Source organism: Cyrtonyx montezumae, unplaced genomic scaffold (genome assembly GCF_038088225.1).
Source record: "Cyrtonyx montezumae isolate F1298 unplaced genomic scaffold, pur_monq_1.0 scaffold_27, whole genome shotgun sequence".
Classification (NCBI taxonomy): domain Eukaryota; kingdom Metazoa; phylum Chordata; class Aves; order Galliformes; family Odontophoridae; genus Cyrtonyx; species Cyrtonyx montezumae.
Window position 1 is genome coordinate 410,839 of NW_027072014.1, and position 13,238 is coordinate 424,076.

Consider the following 13,238-nt stretch of genomic DNA (forward strand, 5'->3'; position numbering starts at 1 on the left):
CTTTTTCACTTCTGCTCTTGCCAAAAAAAAAAAAAATACCCTAAAAATTATTGTGCATTGGCTGCATGGCTACGGAAAGCTGTTCTTATTTGGCTCAAGCATCTATTTCATGTTGCTTATATGAGGAGAAAGAAAACACAGACAGCAAACTCCTATGTCTCCACCTCTAAAGTGACATAAAAAAGAATAAAAATTCCCTATGTGTTATTTTTATGTTTTGACATACAACTGGAAACAGAGATGCTTGATAAATCTTAATTTACAAGTTCAGATAAATTCTTCCAAACAGCAATACACCTAAAATATCCACTATACAAATGGAAGAGAAGAAAACTGTCTTTACTGAATGGGCATGACAAGATGAGGCAAAATACCTTTCCATTGATCCCATCCTTTCATGCTGACTAACATGGTAGATCTCTAAGGATCTGCATTAGAGTTGAACTACCTAGGAATCCTAACTGTGTGAAATAATCAGGAAAATAACTGACTTCATTTACTAAACTACCACCACCTTTACCTTAAAATACATTTGGTTTATATTTACTTTTTATCAGTACTGATAAATAAATTGAATGAATATCAGACTGCAGCCAGGTATTGCTTCATGTACCAACTACCTCCACGAATATCCTGGTTTTAAATCTGTGCCTGACCCTGTGGCAACTCTCCTTATTTAGGGTTAGTTCTAATTAATTTTGGACAGGTAGCTGGGTAAAGGAGCAAATTTTGCCACCAACTAACAAGTATTGGTATCACCACCTCTCAGTGGTGCATGGGAGGACAGGAACAGCCCAAAGAAATAGGAGCCATGGATGTTCTTCAGTTCTCACAGTCAAAGGGTTTCTTATGCCTTACTGCCGTGACAGGAGAGCGCTAGGATTTACAGCCTGGAAGTGTAATCTTACTTTGAAAAGTGAGCCTGAAAATGCATTGATTAGGTCAAATACAAATCCTTGTTAGCCCCAAGAGGAGAAGCAGCAGAGTAGAGCAGAAATCACAGCACTAGCATTATATCAATAGCTGTTCTGTGTACAAGGAAACGTTCTCAATTACCTCTAAATGTTGCTACTGTGGAATTGTGAAGGTGAAGGCAAAGCGAAGTTTTAAATTGATGTTTAGTGTAAATCCTCCCGCTTCTGTGACAGTTTCTCATGACCCAGATATACTGGGACCTATGATACAAGGTCTAGTAAACAGTCCTGAATGCCTTTAATGAACCAACATGCCAACAGAAGGTAAGGTTGTGTTTTACTGACACTTCCACTACATGGCATTGCAATACACTGCACTATGAAGGTAAAGTAAGTTGTATAGATGTGAAAAAGGAGCTCAAGTATAAGAAGAGACTGGATGATAGATTATGTGATAATCTACAGTCTTCAGTGACAATAACATCAGTAAGAAATTCTAAGGAAAAAAATGCAAGGAAATTGAAACAATTAACAGGTAGTTTCACCGACAGGGGAAAGATTTATAAAGATTGATGAGAGGAATAAAGTCAAAAGTGACCAATCATCAAACTTAGGAACAGTTGGTGCATGATGTATGATGTCAAATCACTAGTGTATCTAACCTCTTCTCAAGTATGTGAGTAGATCAGAAAGTCTGGTCTGTGTCTTTCCACCAGTTGCTTCTGGGTTTTTTGAAGAAAAGGAAGTGGGCTATGAATAAAACCCAACAGCATGGAGAACAAGTTGGTCAAAGATTAGTTCTGATTTTACTATTGATTAATTAATCTAATTTTTTTTTTCCTTCTCAATTGAGCAATACTATAAACTTTTCTGTTCAGCCCAGGTTCACGTTATTTCTTGGTATGTACAAAACTATTTTCACAGAGCTCTGATAGGCAAATGGTATCTGAACAGTTAATAAGTGCTATATAACATAAATTCAAGTTCAATTAAATGAAAAACTAGAAGGTTGTTAGTTCTTTTTAAACCTAATTTTATATTTTCTTCTTTAGCCTTTCTGGTTGTTTTTCTAAAAGCTGAATGAACTAGTAGCAAAAATTAAAGGCTCCTTCCACCTTTAAGTAATTAAGTTAGGAATTACAGCAACAGATTAGTCAACTTTGTTTATTTTGCAGAACAGCAACACACCAGAAGAATCCTGTTGTTGCTGAGGGGTATGTTGTGTCTTTGAGTAATAGGTCAGCAAGCAGGAAAGGAATGGTGTAAAGAGATCTACAAAGCTGAGCGCTTAAAAGAATCATCTTCCTTTCTCATGGGTCTCAGAAACCTTTGCAGAGCTTGATTTCAGAGAAAAATCTGAGTCATTTATAATATTCATATACAGAGATTAATATTGTTTTCCTGCTGTGTACGTTCATGTGGCTACTTCTGTCCCACATGGGACCTTTGTCATATTTTCATATCAACTGGATGATTTCAGTTAATATTTGATTTTCTATCTTAAATTAGTACCCTCTAGAGCACACACCGTTTACTGGGGTGGAAATGTATTGAGAAGAACACATTACATTTAAATATAGTTCTCTCATTTGTCTTTGTCACACAAAAGCTGAAGTGCAGTGGTACATTTATGTAGACAAACTAGAAGGGAAGAAGGTGTGAGGCCCACCTGATGATATGGTTAAGCAGTCTAGGATCATAGAGCAGCCTGACCAAAATAAAAAAATGCTCCAAAAGCTTCTAGGAAAGGGCATAAAGTCACAGAAGTGTTAAATGCATTTATAGATATTCTATATATTTTGTTCTTTGATACTAGCCTTAAAGCACAGAAGAGCAGATAAATGCAAACAAAATGGGTCAGAAGAAAGAAGTAGAATGGAATACTGGTGAATGTAGGGAGAAAAAAATGGCTGGTAAATAAGAAACCAGACTGAGGACTAGTTTCACTGGGGACAGGAAGAGACAGGAACTGAAATTTGCACTGTCAGGAGAAACAGATATTCATAAAGAGTGACACATTTCTGTGGTAAACTTAATGGTCTATTGCTATGAAAGTCTGGGAAAACAGAAAGTCAAGCTGTTCATAAGGAGCAAGAATAGAAGATAAGGATTTCTGGGTGGAGAGGAGATGAAAGCATATGCAGTCTCAGTTGATGTGGATTAGACAACTAGCACTGCCACATCCCTGCTTGGAATTGACCAATTTGACTGCACTGACAGTGACTTTGTGAGATATTCAGAGTGGAAATCATTCATCCCAGAGATTACTTTCTAGACGGGCACACTCCAATGTATTGACTTCTAGTCCTCTATAAGCAAGACACTAACTGCTGACAAGAAAAACTCTGAATGAAGAAAATGGAGAAAACTTTAAGTGAAAACTTGATATTTATACCCATTGCAACATTCAAGAGGTTTAAAAGCATTTTAAAAAGGTGAAGGAAATAAACACTCAAAAGAAAAGGCATTTGAACAATTGAGCTCTGTGTTATAAAAAGAATGGTTTGTCAGTCCAAGAAGAGAATGATTGGTGGGATACGGCTTGCTCTTGTTAGCAAATGCTAAGCTTGAGAAACAATGGGAATTTTTACTGTAATGCTGCAACTAGCCAGATCTTCTCGTTCCTGACAGAGAATTTCTACAGCAGTCAGAAGTGTGCTGAAACAACAGTTGGAATAAAATATGGTGCCAATTTTTTATTGGCTCTCAAGGAAAGCCAAATGAAAGAAAGTGGAGATGAAGTGCCATTGTGTACACAGATCTAAAACATGTTGCGAAAGACTATGAAAGATGTTACTGCAGTGGTGGAAGAAGTCTTCTAAACAGGTATGGGTCCATTTTGGGGTTATGGAGTGAATCCACAGCTGGAGATGGAATGCAACAGAGAAATTAGCCAAGTGCTATAGTAAGAAATCTTCTGGTTTCAGTAAAGTTAGCTTTGATGCTCAGAAATATGGATGTTCTTTAAAGTATGTGAGAGCACTGCTGTGAAATAAAAACATAAAAATGAGAGCTGAACTCAGAAAATATAGTATCTTCAACAAAAAGTGTGGGAAAATTCACAGCCTGAAGTATGGGCATTGCTGCTAGTAGTACTATGGTATGGCAAAGGCAGAGATACTAGCTAGTCTATCACTTTAAGACTGATACCATATATTTCCACACAACAACAGCATAGCATATATTTAAGGGAAGTCATTTAACTGTCTACAAGCTGATGATTCTGGCCTCAACAGTATATGGAACCTTAGAAGAACTTATAAAAAAATATATTTGTTGAAAAAAGATAAGGCGCAAAACACTAGAAAGAGGAAAGACAATGCAGCATGTATTTTCCAAAGGGTGTCAGATTAATTTGATATCAACTGTATAATAAAAATAAATATTTATGGCCAAGAAAACAAGATGCATTTATCTTTTGGATTTTATGGAAGCAAGTGATATGGGGAATATTAAAAAAATAAAGCAGGATGGAGAACAGAGTGTTTGCTGTTACGTGTGTAGGAATTTAACAGAAGGGAGAAATGACTGCTTGGGATGAAGCATAAAGGACAGGCTTGGAAAAATGCCAGTCAACCCTCCCCAGTAGGAAGGGGAAGAACAACAGATACATGGAATACATGAGGTCAGAAAAAAGATAGACAAAGAATGATAGCATTTAATACCAATTGTAAAATCTATATTCTTCAGCATTTCCCCCACCAGATGATGCTGTCCAAGTCTCCATCCCACCTGTCCTTTGACACCTCCAGAAATGAGGCTTCTCAGGGCAACTTGTGCCAGTATCTCATCACCTTCTGCAGGAAAAGGTCCATAGACATTTAATCTAAATCTCCCCTCTTTTAGTTTCACGCCATTCCAACTCGTCCCTTCACTTTTTGCCCACATAAAAGTCAGTCTCCCTCCCGTTGGAGCCTCCCAGCTCCCTTCAAGTACAGGAAGGCTGTTGTGCGATCTCCTCAGAGCCCTCTCTCCAAACTGAACAAGCCCAGTTCCCCCAGCCTTCCTTGTAGGTAGGATAGGTGCTCCAGCCCTCTGATTATACTTGTGGCCTCCTCTGGATCCACTTCAGCAGCTGCACATCTTTCTTGTGCTGGGGGCCAGACCTGGATGCAGCACTCCAGACACATTCAGAGTAGAGGGGGACAATCACCTCCCTTGCATCTAGCCATGCAGCCTAGGATACAGAATTACTGATACAAACCTTGTCCTTGTTAACTGCAATGAAGGAATGAAGAACAACAACTACTAAATATCAATGACCATCAATCCACACTACAGCACAGCCAGGAAGAAGGCAGATTTCACCAAAGTCTAAAGAATAAAGGATTTTTAGCAAGTAAGTAGAAATACTACTGCTAGCCTAAGATTTTATCTGGAAAGAAGTCCTGTCTGGACATGCACAGGACATTTGAATACAAACAAGTATGTAGATGAACAACTAAAATTAGTGGGCAACTGGAGATTATACAGTTAGGGAAAAATCTGAAAAAGTTTATTCATGCTTATAGCTGTGAGGAGACACAACTGTGTCTCATTAATGTCTTAAAGTGAGTATCAAAGACTATAAATAATTGTTTGAAGGCAAAGAACTGTATTAAGAGAAGCATAAGACTATTCAGTGGCTGTAAGCAAGCATGTAGAAATTGGAAGAATGTTTCTTATTCCAGAATAGGGTCTAAAACTGCCTTGTAGTAACAAGAATTGAAGCCAATCTTGTTTAAAAATGATAGTTCATGGGATGTCACATGATATACATAAAAAAAAAAGAGAGAATAGGAGACAATTTAGTTCACTGCCTTAGGAAATCCCTTTCTGCTCTGTGTACTTAGGCTGCAGAACATATTTCTGCACCTTTCATCATTCCAAAGCATGCAGCCCTGAAAGAGTTTAGATCTGGATCTCTTGGATTTCACCTACTGACCATTATGCTCCTTAATGTAATATGAAATACCTTTTGTTTTAATCTGTAACACGTTTTCCACAGATTTCCCTGATTTGCAGCTCATTTCCAGGTGTAGATCAATGAGTGTGCTAATGAGGCACTGAGCAGAGTGGAAGCCCAAGTCAGATGTGATTCCACAATGCAGAGAGGGTTGAAAATAAGTTTAACAGTAAAATATCAAGTTCTGAACAGTTTAGTTCCTTATCGTATGTGTATTTCAGAGCATAAAGACAGCTGATCAGCAATACTCATAGCAGAGCTCTGTTTTAATGCAGCTTTCCTTGAAGGCACTCTTGAGGTCCAGAAAAGTTGAGCTTTCTTGGGTAGGGAGACTGGTCCATCCTGAAACTTTTCACATCTGTGAACTATTTAATACTTACAGCCTGTAGGATGCACAACATGAAGGACTACTAAGAAACATGTACAACTTGAAAATTAAACTGAAACTGATGGCTATGCAAGTTTGAGAGAAACAGATTAAGGAAAATTATTTGGTTCAATTACTTCCAACAATTCATTCTTCCAAAATGGTAAGGACATTTCGGAGATAAAAAAAAAAAATCCATTGTACAAGGAAAGGCAAGAAGGATATGTATTAGACATAGATGCCAAATTTGAAATTTACCCTGGGGAACATTCATGATCACATAGCAGGGATGTCTCTTCGTTTTGATATACACATTATTTGACCTTCGTGTTGTGAGCTTTCTTAGAGTTAAAAAAAGCAGTCTTTCATTCTTGATTTGACCTTGACGGTCTGTTTTAGTGAGTGTGGAGTGCCTTCCACTTCTGTGACTTTCCAAGGAACTTCCAAGTGTTAGGTTTCCTTAGAATCTACTCTAACTTGGTAACTCATATTTATATAGAAGCTCAAATAAAATAATTTGCCAGCTGTTGAGAGAAAGGAATCAAACTTAGGGGTGGGGAAGTTGTGCCATGTTTCTTAATTTTGCAAGATTAATTTCAGTCCCCTCAGTGAATACACAGATGAAGGCAGGAAAATTCCTGCTAGTTCTGCATGTCCTTACTGCATAAATCTCTGTGCTTTTCCTACACAGGATGACCCTCAGTGACTGAAGCTGGGGCTGAGAAAACAGCTGCATTGTACTGCAGACTCAAATCCTGATACAGCTATAAACTGTAGCATTCAAGAATGTACTAAGCAGGATTACACAGGAGGGAAGTATAACACTTGGTGTGAAGTAAAGATATGAAGAAAGACACGTTTCTTTCTGGGTAAGCTAATTTTATTTTTCCTGATGTTTAAATTTCCTGGGTATGAACTTAGATAAGCCAATTTTTTTTAAAAATCAGCAAAAAATTTCCATGAAGTATTATACACGACAGCCTTAAAATCAAACATATTCCACAGTAAACTAAAAAATGGCTGTCCTTAACTCACTAGTCTTAGCAAGGTTGTGACTAAGTGCTATAAAACAGTGTAACTTTCTTGGTTTTTTTTCGAGTCTTTTTTTTCCTTTTTTTTTTTTTTCACTTTCCTTGCAAGTAACACTAATGCAACAGAACCAGAAAGGAAAGGGTCTAATCAACAGTAGCAGTATTTTAAAAACATGCAGCAAAATAAAAATAAAATATCACTATGCACATCGTTCTGCCTCCCCAGGATATAGGCATTTTCTCATGTATTTCCTTACCTTGGATGTGAATAATTCTCTCGTGCTCGAGGCTTGAGTTGTCAGAGTGAGGTTCTGCCCAGCAGACAGAAATCAGCACCAGAAAGAGTAGACTTTTCATCTTTACAGCCAAAAGAATCTTCTTCACTGTAAGGGCATCACAAAACAGAAACACTCATGAATTTTTGAAACCACTTACAGAATTGCTCTGCATAACTTGTTACAGCAATGATCTTTAAAGGGATCTGAAACATATTTAACCCACTGAGATGGAAGTATGACAACATGTAGAAATTCTTAAGGCATGAAGATTGGACCTTTTTACCATGGACTTCCATGAAATTGAAATTGAAAAAGCTACGCAAAAATACATCATGAAAGAATAAAGGCACATACACACACAGCCATAAACTAAACTCCTTGCAAGACCCTATGCAAACTACAACAGTGTTTCAAAAAACATTCCAGTGGACTTTTGCATTTTCAGACCCACTCCAGATCTGGTCAACAAATACAGTTAAAACAGCTAAAGCTAGCACTGAGTCTACCTGCATGGTATGATGCAATCTGCTGGTGATAGATTTTTAAGGTAAAAAACACCTTCTCATAGGTTCTGGCACTTCAAATGAGGCTGCAAGTTAACTTAGCAGAAAGGTTGATAAGTTTGCTTCAGCTAAGCAATAAAGAAGGCAAATTATTTCTGCAGCTGACTAGAAAGGTCTATTTTATTTAGAATCCACTTACCATGTTAAAAGATACCTACAAACACAAGAAAATGTTCAAAACCATGCACAAAGTAGGTTACAGTTGCATATGCTACCACTGCAGCTGCCCTGATTGATTTTTCATTCATTTCTACCTAGAATGCTGACGCACTAACTCAGTGTGCCAGGTAGGGTCTCTGCAGTCAGCAGAGCTGAGCGCTGCAGGGAAAATCTCTGCCAGACTCTGAGTAGTAATTAGGCAAATGAGGACCTGAAATAGAAAAGGAGGAATAAAATACAAGTTTGTTTTTTTTTATGGAGGGCTCAGGCTGATCTGTGTTTTATAGCTATAATTTTAATGACTATGATTTCTTGAAATAAAAGATAGTTATTTCTCAACTTGGCTTTTCAAGACTAGTTTGTTTTTTTTTTTTCAGTCTTCAACTAGAGACAGCATAGGCATCCATAGGCTTTCTCTCTAATGCAGGGAGAAGTGTAATCTTTTTTTTTTTTTTTTTTTTTTTTTTCCTGTGCCTTTCCCAGAGCTAGAAGCACATCAGAACTGCAGGGTGCTCTTGGTCAGAACCCGGTCACAGGCTGAGCTTTCCAAGCAGCCCCTGTCTCTAAGCAGACTCAGGCACCAATATACCTCAAATCTAAACTATTGACAAAAATACAGAAATGCTATTGCCTTTTTCATAGCAGCACATGCATGTTACTTGCCTGCCCTTCCATTCCTTCAAGCGAGTTCGCGTGGGAGCTCAAAGCCTGTTCAGCATCCCTCACTGCAGAGTGCCTAAAGCTAGGACAAGTGACAGCTGCATGCTGCTTTCCAGGTGGTCCACGCTGGGTGACTCCAGGCTCTGTGGCCACTCCCTCTTTCCTGGAAAGCCTGGAAGCCTGATGACCTCCATTTCGGAGAGCAAGGGCAGATGTGGCTCCCCCTAGAGCACATCAGCCTGAGGCTGTGCACACTAGGGGGAGTCACATGCGGAATGCAGAATGAAAACGCGTTGTTCTTCCCTCACATCCCAGTCCAGGCATGTTCACTGAGAGGGAAAAATGCTGCCTGTCTGGAGTATTTTTATCTACTTATTTTTTGTCTGCTCACAAACTGACAATTCTTTCTCATTGGTTGCTTGAGAGTTCTGTTGATTTAGGAAGTCTGGTTAACAATGAGGCATTGATTTTAAAGAATCCATGTAAAGCCCATGGGGGTGTTCCCACCACAATCTCTGCCTTGGAAATGCAAAAGCTCTGAGACTCCACGGGGTCTCTGCATATCTGCTTGTGAGTATCTCAACCATGCGTCATTAGAGCTTTGCACAAACCTCCTGACACAAACCTGCTCTTTTCTGTGTCACCAGTGAAAAAAAACAGCCACATTAACCAGGCGACTAGTAGCACTACTCCTCTGGGGGACAGCATTCCTGTCTACCCCAAGCTGTGCAAGCACAGAGATTAGAGTTCCATGTTGGAATAAGGAAGCTTTACCTTCTGGATACACAAGAAAAGTGCCCCACATATGGCCCCCTCCTTTATGAAGGTCACATCAATTTTGTGGGGAAAAACCCTCCTCTTAGCAAATATTTCCATAGGGTGATGAAGTCTTTCCATCAGATGAACTGTGCTCCCAGTTAGTGTTTTGCTCTGAAGCTGCCATGTTCAAAGATGTTTCAGAGTTTAATTTCCTTCTGATAGAGGCAAACTTTACTCTGTGCTAAACAATTCTGTAGCAATGTCACACAAGCAGGATGAGAGGCAGAGTGATGCTGGACTTAACGAGATTTGTTCTTAATTTTCTTCAACTTATGTATGCAGATGAGTAACATGCCATTTATATGGTACAAGATCAGCTTTTGGGTTAGAGGTAGGCATGGTTTTTGGAGTGATTCATCCAAAATGTTGGTACTTCAGCTATTTGAATGTTTACAGTAGCTGTGCTTCTACTTTTCCCTAACACTCAAGACAGAAATGGCAGCCTGAAGTGTTCACTGAATGTGCAGAAGTGCATACAAAGCCAGTATGCATGCAATTTTTTTTACTTTGGTCAAACTTATCTTCACTACTCAGATATGCCTCTCTTGAAATGATGGAACAGAGTCATACAATCACAGAATAGTTAAGTTAGAAGGAACCTTACAGCTTACCCAGTTATAACCCCCCTGCCATTGGCTGCCCAGGGCCCCATCCAATCTGGCTTGAGTGCCACAGGGATGGGATGTCCACAGCTTCACAGAGCAGACTGTGACAGGGCTTCATTGCCCTCAGTGTAAAGAATTACTTCTTTATATCTAATCTAAATCTCCATCTATTTTTAGTCCTCCCTTGTCCCTTTAGTCCTCCCATCCCCCCTTGTCCTGTCACCATCAAATCATGTTAAAAATTGGTCTCCATCTTTTGTCTGTATAGTCTCAGGCTGCAAAATAAATAAATAAATAAAACAGCAAAGCCTTCAAGACTATATAATGGGGGAGCAAATGCTCACCCCGTCTTTTGGAAAATGTATCTATCACATATCTCCACTGAAGACACCACTCTGTACTTGATGATCACTGATGAACATACTTCAAGCTGTGCAGGATTCTCCTTAGTGTTTAATTCTCCATTAAGCAAGGCAGCCCCTTCTTTGTCACCTGCAATGGGTGCCTGCAGCCAGGAACATCCTGCCTTGTGCCACCCTCCTGGTGTGATGGCAGCTGTGGCATGGAGCAGCACAATACACAATGCAACCATCAGGGAAGGCATATCATCCCTAGATTGGATAGGTTATCCAAAAATTCACCAGAGCAATTTATATTCTGAGCTATAGGCAAAGTAATAGCAGTCAGATTCAATTTATACAGTAACCTAAGGTCTCTGGGGAAAAATGATAGGTATGGATGTTTTGGCATTAAAATTAATACAATCTTGTCTGACAGTGAGTTATCAGTAAAAACTGGTAATTTAAATAAACAGGTAAAACTGTTTATTCTTAGATACAATTTGAAACTCTAATATTAACCATCGTTTTGTTACACTTTCCCAACCACAATTCACTGGTAAATCTAAAAGCTGACCAAGCAACAGCGTTTACATTTTAATATAATATTCTGCAAATCAACAAGACACCTTCAGTAATACTACTGTGCAAGTAAGAAGCATTTCACTGAAGAACAGCAACAAATCCAAATTGTGTCACATATCAACTCGTTTTTAATAAAAAAAAACTTCCCTCTTTACTACTGCAAATTGCTTTCAAGATACAGAACATTGAAGCATACACTATGTGAGGCTAAAAGTTCACCTCACTTACTGTGCCACAAGAAGAGTGCTCTGGCAACATATTCTGCCAGCTGCTCACACATGCAGCTTCACAGGGCAAAGAAGGTTAAGGAGAAGAGACACTTAACAGGAGGTACCTTGTACAAGAAGGAAATGGGGTACTAGTGCACAAGGACGGAGAGAAAACCAAACTGCTAGGTCAGGACAGTGAAAAAATGGGCCTTCTTCATTAAAGGCTGTGTCTTTCTGTAAATTTTCTTGTATTTAATACAGCGAAGCCCAACAAGCAAATGTACAAGTAATCAAAGACACCTGAAACAGCTAACAGAATTAGTAAAATCTATCTAAATAATTTACTGTTGAAATAAATAAACTGAAATCTGTGGATTATTCACATCTGTGCACAAACCTACTGCAAAATATAAACAATGACAGGTCCCCTCTTTGTGGAGATCTGTTCCATCTGGCAATTGTTGCTAGCCATTATAAACGTTATCTGTTAATGAAATAAAATGTATACATTTTCAGGGAAGGCATTTCAGCTTCATGAACAGAAAATCTCTTATTTATAAGAATGATGAAGGATGAAAAGCAATCTAGACAGTACTCACACACTCTCCTCTATAGCTTTTTCTAAAAGCAGAAGCATTGAGTATCTCAATCTAGCTGACAAGGAATAGAGTATAGGTTTAACATGACCAGCTCAAGTATCTTGAAGCTCATGTCTTCCATACACATATCAACACCTACATTTAAGCAACTGAGTCAAGCCATAAGAATGAGATTCATCTCCATATTGTAGACACATAAATCAGCATGTTTGTATGTAAAATATTTGTATTTTACTTAGGAGTCCAAGCAACTGTTCTGGTCAGTTTATATCTAGTTGATGTAGTCAGTGGATGGCAGATAGGTGTTTTGCTGACATGGGATTCCTTTCGCCTACTCACTTCTGACTTTCAACTTCCTCTAACTGCAGTGCAGCCTCCCTGGAGAAGTGGGACGTGTGGACATGAATCCTGCAACCTGAAGTAAATGGCACACTTTGTGTGGCCTTTTTGACTGAGGAATCTAGTAAGAGGCTGTTTAGGTACAGACGTCACAGTAACAAGATACAGATGCACACTCATTCAGTCTAAGATGCAGCTCTCAGGAATAAAGATGCCCAAAGTGCAGCTCTATCTCAGAACCTCCTTACAAGAGGGACATGAGTCCTGTTTCTTTTGCTCTAGACAGCTCCCCACTCACTACAGTAAAAAACACTTCTGAAAGCTAGTACTCATCTCCCTGTTGACTGCACAAGGAGTGTTGGTATTCTGACTCACCCTGATAGCACTGACACACTTCTTTTTCAGATGTCCTAGTACCAGAAGTGGCAATGGTAATATCAGTCTTTCTCAAGGAGAGCACCTAGCTTCTTACAAGTATTCAGAATCTTGAAAAATCTTCAGTTCTAAAAGACTTGTAAAGTACATGGTCTCAGCTACAGATTTGAGTCCTCAACTAGAAAAGTCAAATTAAAATCCACTTCTTGCCCTGCTATGGCCCTACCCTATTTTGTCTCTATTCCAGTTTTCATTATTTTACTGAGAAGAAAGTTTCTCCTTGGACAAAAAGCCCCTTGGGCTGATGGAACGAATACAAGACAGATTCAGTAGGCTGCTCTCCAAGTTAAGCTGCACACACAAATGAAATTTCACTGCTGCAACGGTAAAAGGAAGCAACAATTAATGGTATGAGAAAGATAACAACTATACGGTCTATTATCGTGACTTAG

At 38.9% G+C, this 13,238-nt stretch overlaps 1 protein-coding gene across 1 annotated transcript in view; it reads right to left on the minus strand.

Annotated features, from left to right (window-relative positions):
- The window catches only part of HAPLN1 (hyaluronan and proteoglycan link protein 1), a 29,535-nt gene extending 21,921 nt beyond the window's left edge, over positions 1-7,614 (minus strand). The window contains exon 1 of the mRNA XM_065740524.1: positions 7,515-7,614. Within this exon, the coding sequence (XP_065596596.1) occupies positions 7,515-7,614 (100 nt within the window). The remainder of the gene's footprint in view (positions 1-7,514) is intronic.
- Between the last annotated feature and the right edge of the window lie 5,624 nt (positions 7,615-13,238).